At 29.5% G+C, this 22,311-nt stretch overlaps 5 protein-coding genes across 5 annotated transcripts; all 5 read right to left on the reverse strand.

Annotated features, from left to right (window-relative positions):
- Positions 1–4,863: 4,863 nt before the first annotated feature.
- Positions 4,864–5,535, reverse strand: LOC124940602 (transcriptional regulator SUPERMAN-like). The gene has a single exon (XM_047481126.1). The coding sequence runs from the start codon at positions 5,485–5,487 to the stop codon at positions 4,921–4,923; it is 567 nt and encodes a 188-aa protein (XP_047337082.1). The 5' UTR covers positions 5,488–5,535; the 3' UTR covers positions 4,864–4,920.
- Positions 5,536–7,564: 2,029 nt separating this feature from the next.
- On the reverse strand, positions 7,565–11,055 carry LOC124939401 (serine/threonine-protein kinase BLUS1-like). The gene is made up of 2 exons (XM_047479880.1): positions 10,015–11,055; positions 7,565–7,606 (listed from the first exon to the last, which is right to left on the reverse strand). The coding sequence occupies exons 1-2, from the start codon at positions 11,053–11,055 to the stop codon at positions 7,565–7,567; spliced, it is 1,083 nt and encodes a 360-aa protein (XP_047335836.1).
- Positions 11,056–12,621: 1,566 nt separating this feature from the next.
- LOC124939402 (serine/threonine-protein kinase BLUS1-like) lies at positions 12,622–13,929 on the reverse strand. The gene has a single exon (XM_047479881.1). The coding sequence runs from the start codon at positions 13,927–13,929 to the stop codon at positions 12,622–12,624; it is 1,308 nt and encodes a 435-aa protein (XP_047335837.1).
- Positions 13,930–15,487: 1,558 nt separating this feature from the next.
- LOC124939403 (serine/threonine-protein kinase BLUS1-like) lies at positions 15,488–16,918 on the reverse strand. The gene has a single exon (XM_047479882.1). It carries the CDS (start codon positions 16,916–16,918, stop codon positions 15,488–15,490), a length of 1,431 nt encoding a protein of 476 aa, XP_047335838.1.
- A 3,582-nt stretch (positions 16,919–20,500) lies between these two features.
- LOC124939405 (serine/threonine-protein kinase BLUS1-like) lies at positions 20,501–22,183 on the reverse strand. Its single transcript, XM_047479883.1, has one exon. It carries the CDS (start codon positions 22,181–22,183, stop codon positions 20,501–20,503), a length of 1,683 nt encoding a protein of 560 aa, XP_047335839.1.
- Between the last annotated feature and the right edge of the window lie 128 nt (positions 22,184–22,311).

The raw sequence follows: 22,311 nt of genomic DNA on the forward strand, positions 1-22,311 counted from the left end.
TCTATATTGTTTGACAGTGGCCTTTAGCTATAATTCTGGCTGGCTCTTGTACCGAAGACAAATGAGAGCTTTGGTATTTTGCCAGAATTTGTAATCATTATTTATGGATATGACGTACGTAAAGGGTCCCTTTTCTCATAATATATTCTCACTCTGCCTATCTAGGGTTTCATTTCATTTCATCACAGATCATGAAGATCATCATCATCATCATGTAAAGCATGATGAGATAATTCTTTTTCAAGGCATTTGTTGACCCATTCAATTCAATTCAATTAATAAGATTTGGGTTTGAGTTTGACTACATACAATACAATAGTCTCATTCTCAAAAATTAAATGGACCTCAATAATTCTATATATATATAGAGAGAGAACAATTAAACATATAAACAAATTTAATAATTTGTTAGAACCAAATTAACCTATAAGATGTGAACAAGTTGAATCAAATTAACTTGTCATTTGTAGTTTCTAATAAGAGAGATAGAGACAAATGTTAAAAGAAAGTGAGACTTATCATTACAAATTAAGTTTATGACATCGATCATTTGTTGCAAATTAATCAAAATACAATTAAAAAAAAGTTGCAACAAAATAAACTCACAAAATACTCTAAATGAAAATAGTACTTTTTCCTAGTTGTAGTACTAAAGTTTCACAATTTAGGTCAAACTAGGTCTAAAAGTGATTGATTTTGCACTATCATTGCTTATAGATTAACATATTTTGTGAAAGAATTTAACATGATATGAGTATTGGCCACAAGGGGATAATGTAATTAACTAATACCAAGTAATTAAGTGATACATTTTTGTGATCTCTTGAATGCACGTGACATCTCCTTTTTTTTCAATGATCATTGTCAAAAAAAAGAAGTAAATTTTGAATATTTTTATTTTATTTGAAAAAGGATGAGGTGGGTTTGTAAGTATACAAGGTGAATGTCCTTGGAAGGGGATTACTAGGTTTAGTAAGAATGGTTGCTTATCAGTTGTCTGAAATGCTTTTGAAGATTGAAAAACTTCTCATTCTATTTAAGGAAAGACCATCATGGCATTTGACATCCCAGACTTTGTCGGGAACATGCAAACTATCAGATTTTGGGAAAAGCATCCAATTAATACTATTCTCTCATCAATTGCCATGACCCACAAAAACAATAATACCCTTTCATCAAAATCATTGACATCTCTTCTGCCAACGTTGCTAGGTTTCAAATTGTACACACACACAACACAACACACACTTACATGAGTGATCGAGACCCCTTTCTCTCTCTCTCTCTTTCCTCTCTCTCTCTCTCACACACACACACCACATGCATAGTATAGTAGTAGAAGAAGAAGATCTATTTCCTCGTGAAAGATGTTTAATTATATACTCTTTTTGTTGTTTGTAATAGATTTCTCATATCTATGATCATGGTTTCCTTTAATTTGATCCTAGCTAGCTAGATAGCTATATAGAGTCTAGATATGATGATAATTTTATGAAACAATGTAAATATTATAATTGGTTAGCTTCCCATCAAATGTCCAACCAGGTGTAAATACTAAATACCTTCTTCCTTTTTTTTTTACTAAATAATGGTAAATTGAAAAGGTCTAGTTTAGACCATTAATTGCTACATTTTTTGTGATTATAGTATTTGATATATAACAACCCTAGATCTAGCTAGGATCTATGAAGCTCTTAAACTATTTAATCTCCCTTTTGTTTATATATTATTTTTATTTAGAACCATGATCATTGTGCACGTATCCATCTTATTAGTAAAATGTTTTATTAGTCATAAAGTATTTTTTTTATAAATATTTTAACTATATTTTGACGATTCTCAAAAGAGTTGAGATCAACATTTAGCTGACTGTATGTTCTTCACCGCGTTCTTGTTCTTGTTCTTGTTTGTTTCTTTCAATTTGTTGTCATCGTAATTGACTAAACAATGAAGTATTATTTGTTCCTTATCAAGCTTACATTTGGCCTTCTTAATCTTATTTGCTCAAACTCTTAGTGGTTTCATCAACGTTTGTTTATTCCTCGGTTGAAAACCTAGACCATGTCTCTCACAAAGAGGATATCTTATTCTCTTTTCATAAGTCTTTCCCACTCAATAGGAAGAGATTGATCATCAATGGACAATAAATTTCATAAAACTTTTAAAATTCTAAAAAATTGAGAAGATGAAATGATAGAAAATAAAAATAATGAGAAAGACAATTGATGAGAAAGTGATTCCACATTAAAAAACAAAGATGGGTCCTTCACTTTGTCTTCATTTAATCTACTGGCTGTAACCAAGCTATAAAGTGAAACATGGACTTTATGGTCATGATTTGAGTGTTGGAACTTGCATCCAACCAGTTGCCACTAACACAGGTTGTTGTCAAGCTTTTATCTAGTTAATTACTTCTTTTTTATTTTATTTTATTTATATATGTAACTATTTTTATTGTATGTATTTATGTTATAGTACATAATAATGTAGACAGCTCAATTAAACTTGATTAACCATCTATACCTAAAATTAATTTTATTAGTGATGGGAAAGCGGTCCACTTTGTCGGATCTATATTGAATTTGAGATGCTTGATAATGATATCAATTAATTTGGTTTAAAAATGAATCTTGAAATCATTGTAAACACCAAGAAACACATTTCCTCCTCCACAAGTTAAATCCCAAGCTTTTGTTAAATGTTTTTGCTTGTTGGTTTGAGCTATTAATTTTTGCTTATCTAATATTAGCAATCGATCATTTATATTTTTTTGAGGTGTATATCCCTCTTTGTTCGGTTGAGTGACACTTTTTTACCCTTGACGTGTTTTATGTTTTCTTGAAAAACTTCAGACAAAATATTTTTCTCTCATATTACTCTTTTGATTTTGTTTTCATTTTAGGTTAGTTCGATTGAGGCGTATATATTTATGTAATGTTGGTTGTTTGTTTAATGAACTATTTGTATTTTTCAAGATACATACCATTTCTTAGAAAAAAAACAATAATAATATGCAAGATCTCTAGATTGTGATCTTAAGAAATAAGTTGTTAATATTGAATATGATCATTTGGTTATTTGAAATCTCATGTCTTCTCTCTTCGTAGGTTGGGTGAACTTTTTATAAGTATTTAGAGTACTCTATTCTATTCACAAAATAGATATTTTAATATTCAAGTTCCGTTCATCATCAATAATTTTGTAGAATAAAACATACTAGCTAGTAGACTAGTATTGCCTATATAAAATACGAGTAAAGGAGGTATTATAGCGATTATGTGTCGCATGTGAGTAGAATTGAGAATCGGCTACTCATGGAAACAAATATTTTATTGTGTTTTTTGTGTTTTAACTTGTAAGTACTCTCACAATAATAATAATAATAATAATATCTAAATTTTTGAAGAAAAATTATATATAGTGACTGCTACAGATAAATATTGACTTTTGTGACAAACATTGAAATATCAATTCTCTAACAAGTTCTTTAATGTCCAAGGCTACTATATACCACTCCTTATCTTGTTTCATTGGCTCAAGGAAATCTCACTTCTCAATTATGATATATATTTTCAGCATATATATATATGATATGAATTAAATATACATATAATATATTAGTGCAAGTACAATAAATATAAATGGTGACACATGTATGTGTTTTAAGTACCATCCCCCATTATGTTTTGTCACACCCCTTTTTGTGTAATCCATTTTGTGAGATCACTTCTCCCATCAAAAAGGCCACCACCCTTTTTCTCTTCTCTTACACAAAATCACTTAATTCATGTTCTTTCATTCAATCCAGTTCTATTTAAATATCTTTATAAAAAATTCTTTTAATATACATTTACAAGATAATTGTTCGTGTATTAGTAACATGCCTACTAAATAATTTAGTATAAATTGAGTTGTTTAATGTCTCATGTTCATAATACCGTATATATACATTGTTACATTGTTTGCATGATTATAAGTCGTTTTTGTAATAACTCTATTTTGTTGATGAAAATTATACAAAAAGATGTTACAAGAAGAAAACAACAAGAAACTATATAGATCAAAGAGATACAACATTTTTTATTATTCAATTCATAAAAAATAATAAAAGCTCTAAATCGATAGATCGAGCCGGGATTAACTTTTATCGTCATATTATCAACGTTGTATTTTTCTCATCCTTTTTAGATCAAAAGTAAATTAATTGATGTCTAAATGAAATCCATCAAAAGTGACATTGTTCAACACTACAAAAAGAAAAACCCTAAGGTTCAAATGAAAGACCAGACCAGACCAGAATTTAGTTGCTTAACATTAATAATTTGTTCTCTAAGAAAGAATATTATTACATTAATAATCACAAAAGAAGAAAGTCATAATCCTTTTTGTAAATTTGACAATAATGTTTTAAAGAACACACATTCCAATGTAGTATATATGCATACAATACGTACAACAATGATGCTAAAAACTCAGACTTATTTCAAAAGGTACCAAGTAAATCTAAGGCTGCAACATCTTTAGACAAAAATATGTTGTATCCCCACAGATGCACTCAAACTGATCAAACACATGTTTTATAATCGTGAAAGAAAAAACCCAAGAAATTAAAACAGTTTCAAGAACAAATTAGGTTTACCTGCATGGTTATGGAGCTCAAGAAAGATTAGACAAAACATGAATCTTAATTTAATTAATATTCAAACATGTTTCATCAAGGATTAATTCCCATTAATTAATCATATTAAAATGAGAAAATACATTAATAAATATTCGAGATTAGCTAAATTAAAAGAAGTACAAGATAAGTACCTTAATTAGCTATATATATATATATATATTAAAAAAGAAACATAGGTTTGAATAATTAATATATATATTATATCTTACTGAGAATCAAAGGTGCAAAAAAGGAGCTAGCTAGTAGTGAGTGTATCCCAATCGAAGCTCCAAATCCAAGTCTTGTTCATCATCCTCTGATTCTCTAACCAGTCCAATCTTCAAATCCAATTTCATAAAAATCTCATCTTTCTCCAAATCCTGGCTGAGATTAGCAGCGCAAATGGGTGTGGTAGTCGGTTTGGCCAAATGGTTTCCCCCTTTGAACATATAATTATCGAAATTTGTCCATTTCTTGATCTGGGGAGTGGGTGGGGATGAGGAAAGAGGAGAAATAGGATGAGGTGGGGAATGATGATCAAGATTAGGGTTAGGGTTTATGTTGAGGTTGATGATGAAAGGATCTCTTGAAGAAGGTAGTACTGGTGGAGGAGAGAGTTGTCTGAGTCTAGCTCTGTCTCTTCTATGGACATTCATATGACCTCCAAGTGCTTGAGCAGATCTAAACTCTCTTTTGCAAAAGCTACAAGTGTAACATCTTGGAGGCCATGAAAACATTCCCACAGTAGTACTACTCCCACTCATCATTTGATCATGATTCCGACACTCCCATCTTTCTTTCATGTTCTTGTTGCTGTTTTCTCTCATGACATTCAATCTTGAACTAACAACATTATTTTGTTGTTGTTGTTTCAAATGACTCCTCTCCATAGGAGCTAGAACCAAGAAAGATATTAATGTGATGTTATCAAATAAAAAGGAAGATAGATAGAAAGAAATATGCACCACTACATGGTCCTATATACCACTTCTTAGGTCTTGTTTGAGTAAAAATATTATATTTTTTAAAAAGAAATAAAAAATAATTAACCGGAATACCCCTAAGGTAGCTAATGTAACAAAAATAGTTCATAAAATACCAAATGTCACGGGTTTTAACCGGAATCCTCTTTCTTTTAGTTGTTGAATCTCTTTTGAATCATCGGTTTTTAGGGTATTTTAGTATTTTAATCATTAGTCGGTTAGGGTACGGTGGGTTAAATGAAGGAAGGCATAGCATTGAATAGAATGACATCAAATTCTTAGGGCAGGGGCCAAGAAGGTGTCTGAAAATACAATTGGGATGGTTTTAAATCTGCAAAAGAAGTCTCTGTAATGTTGGGTCACCACTTACTAAAAATGGAAACTAGTTGGACAGCTCATGCCTTTTTGCCGAATCTGGATTTAGACTTAGCAAAATGTTCTTCTTTTCCTTCTCATTTTTCCATTTTTTTTAATCCTAACCCATAATTAATCCATGAAATATTTCAACTGGACGTCTTATTTTCACTTTAATTTAAACAATATATATATAATTTAACTTATTTATGGCTATATTTTATTTAATTACGCAACATTTATGATTTGTCATTTTTAATATATTTTGACTTTTTTGACTAATTTTTTAAAGCATCTAGTGATGTAAGTAGGGGTATTAATGGTATTTTCAGTTCAAATATCATGGGCATAAGGTAATTTTGTCTCTTAATTAACATAAGACCAACTTAATTAAAAAAAAAGTTATTTAATAGTAAGACAAGCCCTCTAGGTGGCTAAGGTTTAAGTTTTGTTTATTTATGATACAAAAGGACATAAAAATAAAAAAGGAAATAAACTAGTTAAGTGAAATAAAAATAATAATTAACTAAACTAAGTATAGAAGTGGCTTAATTTAGTTGGTTTTACAAAAAATGTTATTATAAAAAGGTTTCAAAACATAAGGGCTATAAAGTAAATAAAAGTTATGTTTGATGGTGGTTATCAAAATTTGACAACAAATAAGTGATGGCAATGATTATATAATTAATAATTTATGGGGGAAAAGTAAAATATAAAAGGGATGTATTATTTTGTATGAAATTCATTTTTGTGATCATGATGTCATCTTAACATCTCTTAAATTAATGTATGTATTTTATTATTAACTTTCACAAAAGGAAAAAAAAGGTTTAATTGAAATCGATTGTGCTTGGGGAGCCTATATATTTATGAAGTCCCACAAATTTTTATAATTTAAAGTGAGCTTTATATCCTCATGAAAAGAAAGTCATCTATCATTGTTGTAAATATTGTAACTCAAAATATATATTATTTGTATTTTTATAATAAAATTTTACATTTTCCTAAAAACTTTGTGACACAAAAACACTTATTTAATAATAAATTTTAAATTTTATTAAAAATATTTTAAGTTAAGTGAGATCATAAATATTAGTTAGTGTGAAAGACATAATTGTAGGGTCTCATTTTAATTTTATACATTAAATAATAATAATAAAATAAATAATTTGAGCTAATTTACTTCAAAGAATAAATAAAAATTCATTCATTGTTGACACATATCTTAATTTTTGTTTTCAATTTATTTTATGTGTTTTTAAATTAATTAAACATCATTTTATCTACTCTCTTATAAACAATTTACTTAGGCTAACATCACCCAAAGTCCACTTTAACCTAACATCGTTCTACATTAAAATTAAACTTGCGACCGGATCTTTTAAACAATTTAGAATATTTTAAGTGAGAATTATTATATATTGATACCATTTAAGTCGCAAAAAAAAAAAACTTTCTCAAAAATCAATAACAATCGTTTTTTTTTAAATAATATAGGTTTATTCAAATAACCCATAACCCAACAAACCCTAAATAAATTGTTTAAATTTTTTATGCCTTGATCTTTCTAGGTAGCTAGGTAGGTATTTCCACATGATGTGCCAAATACCTTAAAAAAGAAAAGGGCCAAAGTAAGAACCAAGTTTCAGTACTTGAGTTGATATAGCTTTGATTGATACCCAGTCGGCCGGCCCTATGCATGCTATGGTTTGATAAATTAATATTAAAGAAGAAGATTGCAATAAAAGTAGACAGATCTAGTAGTAATTATTAACTAAACATATATATATATATATATTTCAATCTTTATGGAGAAAAGTTGGCACAGAAAGAACTAGACAGCCAAAAGATCCTCCCTAATATGGCTGAGATTTTGTGAAAGAGAAATGACCAATTAGATATCATCCTCAATATTCTTTATATGGCTCTTCATTTTCAAAGGTTATGCTTCCAACACTGCAGAGGTTTCCTCTTGATCTGATCGATGTTGTTTTGAAGTGAAAGAGTTTTGTTCGATCGGTCGGTCACTACAATTAAAATTTGCCATTTTTGTGTGTTGCAGAAAAGAAAGAAATAAGAAAGGTGATGGAGATTTGTATTTATTTGCTTTAGTTTATATATAGCAGCTTGTTAATGATCTTGTTTGTGAGGAATATATTGTATTTGATTGGTAGCTAGATTTTGGTGAAAAAATCATTTTTTTTTTATTTATTGTCTATTATTTTATATAAATAATTGAAATAATTTATCGATTATAATTCATTTTTATGTATTCCATCAAACCCTAGTTATTTATATAAAATATTGGTCCTGTTGGACTTTAAGACTTTAGAGTCAGAATGTATGTAGTTAAATAAATAAATTAATATTATTAAATTGGTTAATATATAGTATTTTATAATATTATTTTATCTAAATTAATATCCCACTAAAATATTTAAAATAAAAATATTGAAAAAAAATCATTCAAACTCAACTTCAGTTATGGAGCTGAGATTTCAAACAAGCTCAATTTTTAAGAATACTAAGTATAACCTAATAAGTATATCAATAAATTTTAAAATTAATACAATGATCTTCAAAGTAATAAATATGAATAAAAAAATTAAGTTGTATCATCATCTAAAGGTCTAAACATGTCATTTACCCTCATAATACATTTTTGTATATAAAAAAAAAATTACATTTGTTGTCTTGGCACAACTACTTCTTTATAATAAATTATTTTATTTGTAAAATGACGGAATTGTTATTCACTATAACTTATGATAAAATTATTATATTATATATTACATACAAAATTATAAAACTTATACTAAATTAAACCATATTTATTCATTTATTTATTATTAACTTTTTTAAAATTTAAAATTTTAACAAACCCAAAGTTATATATAACATATCTATTAGCTTGATTTTATTGTGTTTAATCTACTCATATTGTTTTATAATATATGAATTCATTTTAAAAATTTAATATAAATATTTAGAAAAGAGTTGCACATCAATATTCATTTTTAGAAGTCATAATATATCTTCTTCTTTCAACATAAAACAAAATGTTACTTATAACTTATGAGTTTCAAGAGATAAATTAAATTTATTGATTCATTAGTTTTCTTTATTGTTAAGCTCATTTTATTTAAAATATTAGATTGACCCATACTATTATTTTTCATAAATAAAATATAACTCATTTCAGTAAATTTGTTATTAAAAGGCCCATCCATGTTACTCATTCCATGATATTTATGGACTATTGAAAAATTGAGATGCTCTTCTAAGTTTCATTAAATTGTTCACCAAATTAATGTTCCTTCTCTAATTGCATGCATAAATTAACACAATATTAAGTTTTTTTGAATTTTTATTGAAGACCCAATATTCTTCATTCTTTTAATTCATCAATTCCATTAATTCATAAAATAGTTGTTAAACATTCAAAAATTAAGTCAAAGAAAGATTTGACTCAAAACTCTGATAACTAAGAAAAACCCAAGATCAAACAACTCTTGATTTAAAATAACCATACTTGGGATTTCATAGAATACTTATCATGAATTGAAAACAAAACAAATAAAAGGGAAGTAAAAAACATAGAATTGTTTATTACAATTTCAAGACAATTAAAATGTAGTATTATTATGCATCATCATCTTCATCTTCATCTTCATCATCATCATCCTCATCATCATCAACTTGTTCTTCATTCTGTTCCTCTGGTAATTTTCCCTGATGAGAAGTGATCAAGTTAACCAATTGTTTTATCTGTTCTTCCAATACATTTTTTGCTGTACAAAGTGTCTCCAAAAATTTCTCTCTTGAATGTGCTCTACTAACTTTATCAAGCTGCTTAACCACTACACCCAATTCCGAATTCACAGCTTCCAATTGATTACTAACATAGTACTCTTCATCGTCTTTGTCTTTGTCTTTGTCTTCGTCTTTGTCTTTGTCTTTGTCTTCGTCTTCGTCTTTGTCTTCTTCCATCGTCTCTACAACTTTATCCTCAATTACAGTTATGTCACCAAATTGTACTTGTCTCTTATCCATTTCTGTTTCAATTATCTTATCAGAATAAAATGGAAAAAGTTTCATAATATCAACATTTAAGTTCCACCCATGAACAACATCCCATTTTTCTTCTTCTTCTTCATCATCTTCTTCTTCCCCATATGTGATCTTTGTAGAAAGCTCAAACATCTTATCAACTTGATAATTTGTAGATTTATATCGTTTGAAGAATCTATGCTTTCTCAACATCTTCAAAGTAGGTCTCTTTTCTGGATTTAGTTTCAAACATTTCTTGACAAGACTCTTGAACTTTTTCGAAAAGGTAATGTCATGATCATTTTCTTTATAATTCGAACAAGAAAATCTCTGATTGATCTTCTTGTTCATAGACTTTGACATAGGAATGTCAGACAGAGGTGCTTTTCCATGAGCTAATTCAAGAGCTAAGATTCCAAATGACCAAATGTCGGATTTCATAGAATACCCATCATTAGATTCAATCAACTCCGGAGCAATCCAATAAGGATTCCCGTTTATGTTCTTCATCTTCCTCCGAGAAGAGCACCACAAACCGAAATCTGAAAATTTGAATGTTCCATTGAGATCAACAAGGATGTTTCCAGCTTTAAGTTCCATGTTGAGAATTTCCATGGAGTGAAGATAAGACAAGAGATTTAAGGTTTGTTTAAGAAATATATAGATATGACTTTCCGGCAATCCGGTGGGGAAAGAACGGGACATTAAGGATTGGAGAGAACCGGCAGACATTAATGGCATAACTACCCATATTTTGTTGTCGGCGGCTATGAAAGTGCAGTGGGAATTGAGGATGTTTGGATGATTTAGAGTTGGAGTGCACATGATTGAATCGAAATCGGTGAGAGATTTATCGAGATTGATGGATTTAATGGCGACATAAGTATTCATCGGCTCGCAAAATGCCCTGTAAACAATGGTGCTGGTCCCTCGGCCTATTTCTTCGCTGATTATGTATGATTTTGAATCGAGAGGGTATTCGGGTTCTTGATCTTCATCGATATCCATGATGAATGAAGATCAATTTTTGGATTCGATGTTTTTTTTGGGGTTTTTGATTCTTCTCAAGTGGGGTTTTTTGAAAGATTGAAGATTTTTTTCTTGAATCTTGATTAAAGCGGGAATAAAAAGGAGGGAATAGGTTTCAGCCGTTTTCTTTTGAAGATTGTTACAAGTTTTCTTTTTAATATTTGGAACTAGAAGACAATTTAATAATAACTATTTATATTATAAATAATTTAATTAAAAATATTATTTTATTGTGTATAAAAGAAAATTTGTTCAAACTCAATATTTTTTTCTAAATAGATCCGAATTTAAAAAGAACTTGGATAATTTGTTAGATCAATGAGAAAGTCGGTGAATTCGATCAGGAAGCTAATAGTTCTTTTTAATAATTTACGAGTTTAATAATACGTTTAGCGACTGTTTTATTTTATTTTTACTAATTTTTTTATGTTTTATACCTCTTTTTATATATTTTTTTCTTTCATGTTATCATTAATTGTTTGTGTGCTAAACCAGTATTATCATTTTCTATTATAAATTAATTATTTAAAAAAAAATACAACAATATTTTCAGTAGATTTATCTCTAGAAATTTATAAAATAAATGAGGATGGTGAATGACTCTATTAACAACTAACAAACTGATTTATGATTTTGTCAAGGAAAAAGAAATTAAAATTCATTTATTACTAATGGGGGATCATATTGAAAAGATAAAAATTGCATTGAATATAGGAGAAAAATAAACCAAAATAGATATTTAGTGTATGAGTTGCTAAGATATATAAAAAATAACTTTAATAAAATTCTTGTAAAAACTTAATAAAGTTGAACTTAGGTGTTTTTTATAATTTTCATTTTTTTTTAATTCAATTCTCCTTTTGATCTTTAAGAATTAGCACAATTTAGTATATTTCCAAGTTTTCTTAAACTTAATGAAATCATGAAAGCTTTATTATTCTAATGATCTTGTATTCAATGATTGATCAAACATTTTTCTTACAAATTCCTCTAGTTTAAGAGCCTTATCTCCTCCACAATCATCTAATGCCTTCCAAACTTCTTCAATGGAAAACCTAGCTTTAAGTCAAGTCCGTTGAACAAACGAGACACTTTTCATTGCGATACCCGTCGATTATGATTGTTTTCAGTGTAAAAATCCCTAGAATCTCATGATGTCCATTTTGATCCCAACTAGCATGATACTTTGGTTAGTATAACAAAATTTACAATTTTTCACAAATTTGAGATCTTTGCAAATAAAAAGGATCTAGATATAAAATGTTTTCTCATCTTTCCAAAACAAATTTGTGATGTTTTTGTACTCATTTTTTGAGAGCTTTAAATTTAATTGAGTTTAGTAAGAATTTCTTAGAATATTTTCTTCTGATTTTGCCCAATCTTTTAAGGTTTCATTTGTTTTACATGCTTGGATGTGTGTTTTTCTTTCTAAAGTGACAATCTTTTCATCAATTCACAATCAACACAATAGTCTGATATTGACAAGAGTAATCAAAATGAAGAAACACCACAATATCTAATTTAAAGACTCAATGATAGTAAGAATTATGCATTGTCTTCTTTTCCATTCTGTTCAGCTCGTGGAGGGTTGTAGAATGGCACCTCGAACAACACCCCGCCACGAGAATTAAACAAACTAGTTATTCGATTCAACTGCTCTTGTAATCTCGTTTTTACTGTAAAAAGTGTCTCCAAATAATCTGTTCTCGAAGAGGTCCAACAAACTACATCCAGCTGCTTAATCACTTTATGCAATTCGGCATTCACAGCTTCCAACTTAGCATAATCGCAGTATTCATCTTCATCTTCCTCCTCCACTTGGATTTCATTAGAACAAAATGGAAAAAGCTTCAAAATATCGGCATTTAACTTCCACCCACTAACAACATTCACTTCTTCATCATCATCATCTTTTTCTTCACCTCTGATCTCTGTGTAAAGTTCAAACCTGTTTACAATAGGAGGCAAGTCTTTCAGTATCTTATCCACTAGATAATATGTGGATTTACATTTTTCGAAGAAAGGATGGTTCTGCAGCATGTTCAACGTCGGTCTCTTTGCTGGATTACGTTTCAAACAACTCTTAACAAGATTCTTGAATGTTTCAGAGAAGGTCTTTTCAGTACTGTTTTCGTCAAATTTCCAAAAAGAAAATCTCTGTTTCATCTTCTTGATCATAGACTTGGACAGAGGAAAGTCATACAGAGGTGGTTTTCCATGAGCTAATTCGAGAGCTAAGATTCCAAATGACCAAATATTCGATTTGACAGAATACGCATCACTAGATTCAATCAACTCCGGCGCAACCCAATAAGATTTCGCTGTGACGTTTCTCATCAACTGCTGCGACGAAAGCCACAAACCAAAATCAGAAAATTTGAATGTTCCATCGTGATCAAGAAGGATGTTTCCAGCTTTAAGTTCAATGTCAGGAGATTCCATTTGTTGGAGATAAGACAAAAGATTAAAGATTGGTTTAAGAAAGATTGCAATATATTCTTCTGGAAGTCCGGTAGGGAAGGAACATGACATTATGGATTGGAGAGAGCCGACAGACATTAATGGCATAACTACCCATACTAGGTTTTCGGCAGCAAGGAAAGTGCAGTGGGAATTGAGGATGTTTGGATGATTTAGAACCGGCGGCGCGGGAATGGTTGAATCTAAATGACTAAGAGTTAGAGAATTGTTGGATTTATCGAATTTGATGGATTTTATCACGACATTGGTATTCATTGGGTCGCAAAATGCTCTGTAGATTATGGTGTTCGTCCCACGGCCGATTACTTCGATGATTGTGTAAGAGTTAGCATCGACTGGGTAATTGTGTTCTTGGTTTTCGCCTTTATCCATGGCGAATGAAGATCGATTCTTGGATTGAAGATCTGAAGTGGGTTTTTCGAAAGATTGAAGTTTTTTCTTGAATCAAGATGAGAGTAGGAATTAAAGGAGGGAAAAGTGTTTGATTTCTTGTAAACATAGATGGATAGAAAACTGTTAAATCGGTTATATATTTTCTTTTTGTATGGTTTTTTTAAAAACAATTTTTGTGGTTAATAATAGTTAAATTATTTAATTAATCAATTAAAATATTTTTACTTATTAAATATAAATTTTAAATACAAAATGATAATTTAGAGGGTATTCTAATTTGTATGATTTATTAAAAGATAACAAGGGTTGAAGAATCATATGGATTTTAAATGTTCAAGGTTGTCCAAAACAAAAATTTATTATTTTTAATTTCCGACGCTTAATAAGGGCCGTCATTTAAACGTTGATAGCATACCAAGAAGATTTATTAGTATTATAAAATATATCTATGGATTGGATTTTACAGATTTTATTAACCATTTATGACATGAAAAAACAAAAAATATCTTCTAAGACATTATCGATTTTATTAACTATAGAAAAGATCATTATTTATTTTAGCCACCAAAACATAAATTTGAATCACAAAATAAATAAATAAAATGAGAGAGGTATTTAATATACAAGATTATTAAGACAATATAAATTTTAAAATTGATTATTATTTAGACCCCAATTTTAACATTTAGATATAATATTTAACTAGATTAATATTGGATTATTAAGAACTCTCCCTTCAAATTTGAATTTGTTCAAAACCAAATGAGAAGATATATAGTATAAACTTATTGATTCATGTCTCATTTATAAACAAATCACTTATTATTATTAATCTTTACTTTTTATGTTATAACGTGTTGTATTAATATAAAACAACCAATTTCAAGTTAATAAATATGAAAACGATGACAATGAATAACCAAATACGAGTGCAAAAAGAAGTTAATCAATGATTTAACTAACGGGGATACGAACTCTTCTGAAACTAGTAGCGCGTAAATCATGTCAAATCAAGACAAAAAAAAAGTAGGTATATGAAATATTCAATTTTTTTATTATTCTTCTATCCCTATACCATAATCCCATTGTTGCAAGCAACGGTTTCGGGTAAGAGAAATTTGGTAAAAACAAAACCACCAAGTGGACATTATAGTAGCGTTAAACCATTTTTTTTCTTTCATTTTTTAGACTCATTTATTCCCTAGAATCACAGCAACACCATGACACATAACAAATAACTAAATCTAAAATACTATTAATCATTAAAGAATCCCCTAATTTTACCATATAAAGAAAAATTCAAACTAAGATACACAACTCTTAAGAATTGAGATATCCATTTTGTTTTTGTGACCAAATTGTTTAATTCTTTTTGACATATTCCATTATTAAGCAACATAAGAGTAATGCCATATATGAATAGAGAATTGTATCAAAACATTATGTTTTCAAGACAATATCAAACTTAAAAAGTATAGTAGTAGAAATATTAGTAAGTTCTATGAATCATCATCTTCTCGAGTCTATTCTATTACACCTAATTCATCTGCAACACCGAGTCTGGCTCCGGTAAGGGCTGCGCTAGTTCATTAAACTTCCCATTCCGCAACACTCCGCCGTGAGTAATGATCAAGCTATTCACTTGATATAACTGATTTTCCATGCTATCTTTCACAAAATAAAGTGTCGCCAATATTTCATCTCTACTTGTTGTTTCATTAACCTCATCCATCTTCTCACTGATTATATCCATCATCTCACTCACTTCTAAAAACTTGCCAAACTTCTTCTCTTCATTTTCCTCTTCCTCCAGCTCCTCCTCTGGCTGTTCATCTACCTCCATTACTTCTTTCTCCTCGATTATGGTTTTGTCTTTCTCCTCGATTATGGTTTTGCCGCCAAATTGGACATGTCGGGTTTCTCTCAAACCAATTGGAACATTATACAAAATTGGACAAAGTTCCAATTTTTCATCCTTTAAATTCCACCCACTAATTCTCAATTTAACTTCTTCCTTTTCTTTGTCATCTTCATCTGTCCTGGTTATAAGCTTAGACTTGCCTTTCACCATGCTCTTGGCTAGAAAGTCAGCGGATTTACAATCTCGAAAGAAAACATGTCTCTGCAACATCTCCAAAGTAGGCCTATTTCCAGGATCTTGTTCCAAGCATTCTCGAACAAGATTCTTGAAAGTTTCAGAGAAACTCTTGTCAGAACAAGAAGTTTTCTTATAGTTTTCATAATTCCCTAAAAAGAACCTCTCATTGATTTTCTTGATTAGAGATTGAGAGAGTTGATCAATTTCAAACAGAGGTGGCTTTCCGTGTAATAATTCTAGAGCTAAGATTCCCAATGACCAAATATCTGCTTTCACAGAATACCCATCACTAGATTGAGTCACTTCCGGCGCAACCCAGTACAGAGGTGGCTGCGAAGATGACGACGAAGACGACCAACAAGAAGAAGAAAGAGAACCCAGTTCGGATATGGAAGAAGAGTAACTGAAATCAGCCAATTGAACTTGTCCTTTATGATCAAGAAGGATGTTTCCGGCATTAATGTCACGATGAAGAGTTTCATTGGCGTGCAAAGACGACAACTGATTCAAGATTTGGTTAAGAATAACGGCAATACAGGCTTCTGTAAGTCCATTTGGGAAGGAATAGAACATTAAGCACCGGAGAGAGCCGGCGACGGAGAATGATGGCAAAACTGACCAGTTATTGCGGCGGTTGTCGACTGGTTCGGAACCCTGACCAGATTGATTGATGGATTTGATCACGACATAAGAATTCATGGGGATGCAAAATGCTCTGAAGATAGTGCAGTTCTTGCCGCGACCGATTTTTTGGATGACTTTGTAACATTTTGGATCCATAGGGAATTTGGGTTCTTCGTTGATATCCTCTTTTGAGACTGATTGATTATCCATTGAAACTGCTATAGAAGAAGAGGGAATGAATTTCATGAATCTTGATGATCAGAGGATGTGTAAATGAGTCTTAATTTCTTGATTAGTAGTATGAAATGCTCTTAATATAAAAGGTATTATACATTGGGTTAGAAAAATTAGTGATAAAAATAAGTTAAAACAGAATAATAATAATAATATCCAAATATTATTTAATATATCTAATCTCTAAAACATTATACCCAAAATAGGTAAATATGGTATTAATGTTGAAATTATTCATACATTAGGAAAATTTTTAAATTTTGATATTACGTTTTACACCGAAATAAATAAATTTAATATTAATTTAATTATAAAAAATATTTTTTTTAAAAAAAATTAAAATATAATTACATGTAATATTATTAATATGCAATCTCTAAATATTATATTGTAAAAAGTATAAAATTATTTTTTTTAATTTAAAGTGTTTTTATTAATTAAATTAATATCGATTTGTTCAGTATACCAAAAAAATAGGTAAAATATAATATTTATGATGCCGAAATTATTGATACTGGAAAGTTATGAAAATTTTGAAAAATTTGATATCTAGTTATATACCGAAACAATATTTATAAATAAATATATATATATAATACTTATATGAAAATAAATAGATTTAATATTAATTTAATTATAAAAATTATTATTTAAAATCAAATCAAAATATAATTATACCTTAATATTATTCGATAAAAATTAAAACTAATTTTCTTTCACTATAAATTGTTTTGTTTTTATAATTAAATTAATATAGAATTTTTGTATAACAAATAAAAGTATAGCACCAATGCCTAAAAATGAAAATTTGATATACGACAATATACCAAAATAATATTTATAATACTTATAAAAAATAAAATAAATTTATATTAATTTAATTAAGTTAGTTATGTGATCAAATCACTATTTTATCCTTTTTATTTTGTCAGCAGAACACTCATAAGTAAACAACACTAAACATAGAACATGTATAGTCAATGTTTTACAATATTTGGAAATCACTTTTCTTTTCAGTTTGTTTCACCAATCCACATATATCCAGATTCAACACATAATGCATTCAAAAAACAACATTAATAATAACCGACTTAATAAAAAAAAAATTGTTGTTGATCAAGCTACACAATTAATAGAAACATATTAGGGATTTACAAGGTTTACTGGACTACCGGGCAAGAAGATCCAATTCCTCCATTTATTTCAATTATGATATTTTTATTTTAATAAAATAAAGTCCAAATTTTAATTATAAATGAGGGGTAAAATGTGGGTATCTATACTACCCGACTCCGAACCCGATGGGTATATCTATTTTTATCTCATCCAAGATTTGTTGGGTATCCGATCTTCGACGGTACCCATTACCCGATTAAAATATGAATTTATATTTATTATTTTTTAAATATACTAATATTAAAAACAGAAATGAAAATATTACTTACATCATGCATTATGTACATACGTTATAAAAGTTTATTGTTGTTACATATTGGAGTTCAACAAAATTAGAAAGGAAGCGAAGAAAGTTTGGAATTTGTTAAATTTGAAAATAAAAAGTGATGAGTGAGAATAGAAAAAATATTTTATTATTAAGAGAGGAGTTCAACAAAGTTAGAGGAAGTGAAAAAAGTTAAATTTGTTAAATTTGAAAATAAAAAGTGATGAGTGAGTAGAGAAAAATATTTTATTATTAAGAGAATGAAGATTAAAAGTTACGAGAAAGATAAATTAAAATTATTTTAGAATGGAGTGTGGTATGAATAACATAAATAATATATTTACTGTAAACTAGGAAAATTCTCGTGCAATGTACATGGATAAAAATATAATTAAAATAAATTTAATAATAATAAAATAAAAATATGTATTTAATGTTTAAAATTCTTAATAAATCACAAATAAAAATAGAACGCTCTCAATCCACATTTTATTTACTTCGGTAAAACAACTTATCTTATCACATATTTTTTCTAAATGAAACTCTAATCTCGTGACCTTACACTTTGGTCAATCAAATATTTGATTCATATAGATTAGTTAGTTAAAAAAATTGAACTTATATTGTTAAAATGTTTTACGTTCATCAAATTTGGTGTTGAATTTAAAATATAAAGTGTTATTCGCCTAGTTGGTTAAAATGTTGTACTTATTTTGTTAGGTTGCAAGTCCAAACATATATATAACATTTTAAATTTTATTTTTAACCGTTTTAAGTATATATGTGCGAGTCAACCCACAATTCGACCCAAGTATTCATTTACTCTCACATATATATCCAAATTAATTACGGCTCTCGACCCGTAATCTGGACAGTTTAAAAATTAAGCATTATTATTATATATATATATAATGATGGTAATATGTGAAATTTAAGAAGTCATTTTAAATTATTTAATTAATTAATTAAACTATTTTTACTTTTATTAAATATAAATTATAAATAAAAAACACAATTTAAAGGGTATTAAAAATTGTAGGATTTATTAAAAGATAACAATGGTTGAAGAATCATATGGATAGTAAGGGTCTAAGGATTATCCGAACTCAGAAGTATTACCCAAAATGTTGGCAAAATTTATTATGTTTTAACTTCTGACGCTTAACAAGTGCCGTCATTTAAACGTTGATAGAGTAACATTTGTTATGAAATTGGGCAAAAATATGTATGATGTATTGGATTTTACAGATTCCATTAACTATTTATGATATGAAATCTTACAAGGAAAAAACAAAAAATATCTTATTCAATACATTATCAATTTTAATCGCGGATCTGAATTGAAAGAAATAAATTACCCCGACTCGATTAGTACCACTCCGTCTTGAGTTGGGGCTAGCTATTGACTTTGATTCTTAATAAGAATAGAAATTAAGACTTTTACAATTAAGATGATTTTCTTTTTTTTATTACTTTTTTTTTCTTTCGCCTAAGGAATCATGCCTATAGTTCAATAGCAGGAATTAAGGGTTGATTCTCGTCTAGGTGCCAAGTTGAAAAAAAAAATAAATAGTTTAGTTAATCACCGTAATAGATTCATTATTATTTAGAGAGAGTGTTGAATTAGATTAATATCGGACTTTAAGAACTTTTTGAACCATTCTTCAAACCCGAAAGAGATATATTGTGAACTTGTTGATTCATGTCTCATTTTATAATTGAATCACTTTTTATTATTAATTGTTTTTAAGTTAAAACTAATTTCATTAATATAAAAAACCAAGTTAAGGTAATAAATGTAAATAGGATGACAAACAATATATAACAAAGTAAACAATTTTTTCTTTCATTTTGGAGACAGCCCTAACCCACTTCAAATTAAGAGATCACATAACAAATAACTAAATCTAAAATACTATTAATCATTAAAGAATCTCCAAATTTCACCATATAAAGAAAAATTCAAACTAACTCTTAAGAATTGAGATATCCATTTTGTTTTTGTGACCAAATTTCTTAATTCTTTTTGAATTGTCCAATTATTAAGCAACATAAGAGTAATGACATATATGAATGGAGAATTGTATCAAAATATTATGTTTTCAAGACAATATCAAAATTAAAAAGCTTATTAGTAGAAATATGAATAAGTTCTACGAATCATCATCTTCTCGAGTCTGCATCGCGGACTCTGGCTCAGGTGTCGCCGACTCTAGTACATTAAACTTCCCGTCCTGCAACACTCCACCGTGAGTAATGATCACGCTATTCACTCGACTCAACCATTTTTCCAACCTGTCTTTCACAAGATAAAGTGCCTTAGATATAATGTCCTGCAACACTCCGCTTTGAGTAATGATCAAGCTATTCACTCGACTCAACTGTTTTTCCAAGCTGTCTTTCACAAGATAAAGTGTCGCAAATATTTCATCTTTACTTGCTGTTTCATTAACATCCCCCATCTTCTCAATCATTATATCAATTTGCTCATTAACTTCTATGAACCAGTCAATCTTCTGATTCAATTCCTTTTCCTCTTCCCCCAACTCCTCCTCCTCTTCCGACTCGTCCTCCTCCTCCTCTGGCTGTTCATCTACCTCCATTACTTCTTTCTCCTCGATTATGGTTTCGCCGCCAAATTGGATTTCATCTCTGTTTGTTGTTTCATTAACACCATCCATCTTCTCACTGATTATATCCATCTGCTCATTAACTTCTAAAAACTTGCCAAACTTCTGATTCTCTTCATTTTCCTCTTCCTCTGGCTCCTTCTCTAGCAGTTCATCTACCTCCATTGCTTCCTTCTCCTCGATTATGGTTTCCCCGCCAAATTGGACATGTTGGGTTTCTCTCAAACCAATTGGAACATTATACAAAATTGGACAAAGTTCCAATTTTTCATCCTTTAATTTCCACCCACTAATCCTCAATTCAACTTCTTCCTTTTCTTTGGCATCTTCATCTGTCCTGGTTGGAAGTTTAAATCTTTCATTCAACATGTTCCTGACCAGAAAGTCAGCGGATTTACAATTTCTAAAGAAAACATGTTTCTGCAACATCTCCAAAGTAGGCCTATTTCCAGGATCTTGTTCCAAGCATCCCTTGACAAGATTCTTGAAAGATTCAGAGAAACTCTTGTCAGAACAAGGAGTTCTCTTATAGTTTTCATAATTCCCTAAAAAGAATCTCTCACTGATTGTCTTGATCAGAGATTGAGAGAGTTGATCAATTTCAAACAGAGGTGGCTTTCCATGTCCTAATTCTAGAGCTAGGATTCCAAATGACCAAATGTCTGCTTTCATAGAATACCCATCACTAGATTGAGTCACCTCCGGCGCAACCCAGTAAAGAGGTGGCTGCAAAGATGACGACCAACAAGAAGAAGAAAGAGAACCCAATTCGGATATGGAAGCAGAGTAACTGAAATCAGCCAATTGAACTTGTCCCTTATGATCAAGAAGTATGTTTCCAGCATTAATATCACGATGAAGAGTTTCATTGACGTGCAAATAAGACAACTGATTCAAGATTTGGTTAAGAATAACGGCAATACAGTCTTCTGAAAGTCCATTTGGGAAGGAATAGAGCATTAAGGACTGAAGAGAGCCGGCGACGGAGAATGATGGCAAAATTGACCAGATTTGGCGGCGGCGTTGGCTGTCGACTGATTCGGAATCCTGACCGGATTGATTGATGGATTTGATCACGACATAAGAATTCATAGGGATGCAAAATGCTCTGAAGATAGTGCAGTTCTTGCCGCAACCGATTCTTTGGATGATTTTGTAACATTTTGGATTCATAGGGAATTTGGGTTCTTCGCTGATATCCTCCATTGAGACTGATAGAGGAAGAGAGAATGATTTTTATGAATCCTGATGATTAGAGAGATGTGTAAATGAATCTTAATTTCTTGATTAATAGTATGAAACTCTCTTATTATAAGAGGTTAGAAAATTACTAT

Source organism: Impatiens glandulifera, chromosome 5 (assembly GCF_907164915.1).
Source record: "Impatiens glandulifera chromosome 5, dImpGla2.1, whole genome shotgun sequence".
NCBI lineage: Eukaryota > Viridiplantae > Streptophyta > Magnoliopsida > Ericales > Balsaminaceae > Impatiens > Impatiens glandulifera.

Bases quoted from the DNA above. Each gene is read 5' to 3' on its own strand.
- LOC124939401 (XM_047479880.1), bottom strand. From the start codon at position 11,055: ATGGATATCGATGAAGATCAAGAACCCGAATACCCTCTCGATTCAAAA. The intron at 7,607-10,014 runs GTAATTGAGGAT...TTCTTTTTTAAG, and splicing joins TACAATTTGGTGACATAACT to GTATTTGGCACATCATGTGG.
- LOC124940602 (XM_047481126.1), bottom strand. From the start codon at position 5,487: ATGAGAGAAAACAGCAACAAGAACATGAAAGAAAGATGGGAGTGTCGG.
- LOC124939403 (XM_047479882.1), bottom strand. From the start codon at position 16,918: ATGAAATTCATTCCCTCTTCTTCTATAGCAGTTTCAATGGATAATCAA.
- LOC124939405 (XM_047479883.1), bottom strand. From the start codon at position 22,183: ATGGAGGATATCAGCGAAGAACCCAAATTCCCTATGAATCCAAAATGT.
- LOC124939402 (XM_047479881.1), bottom strand. From the start codon at position 13,929: ATGGATAAAGGCGAAAACCAAGAACACAATTACCCAGTCGATGCTAAC.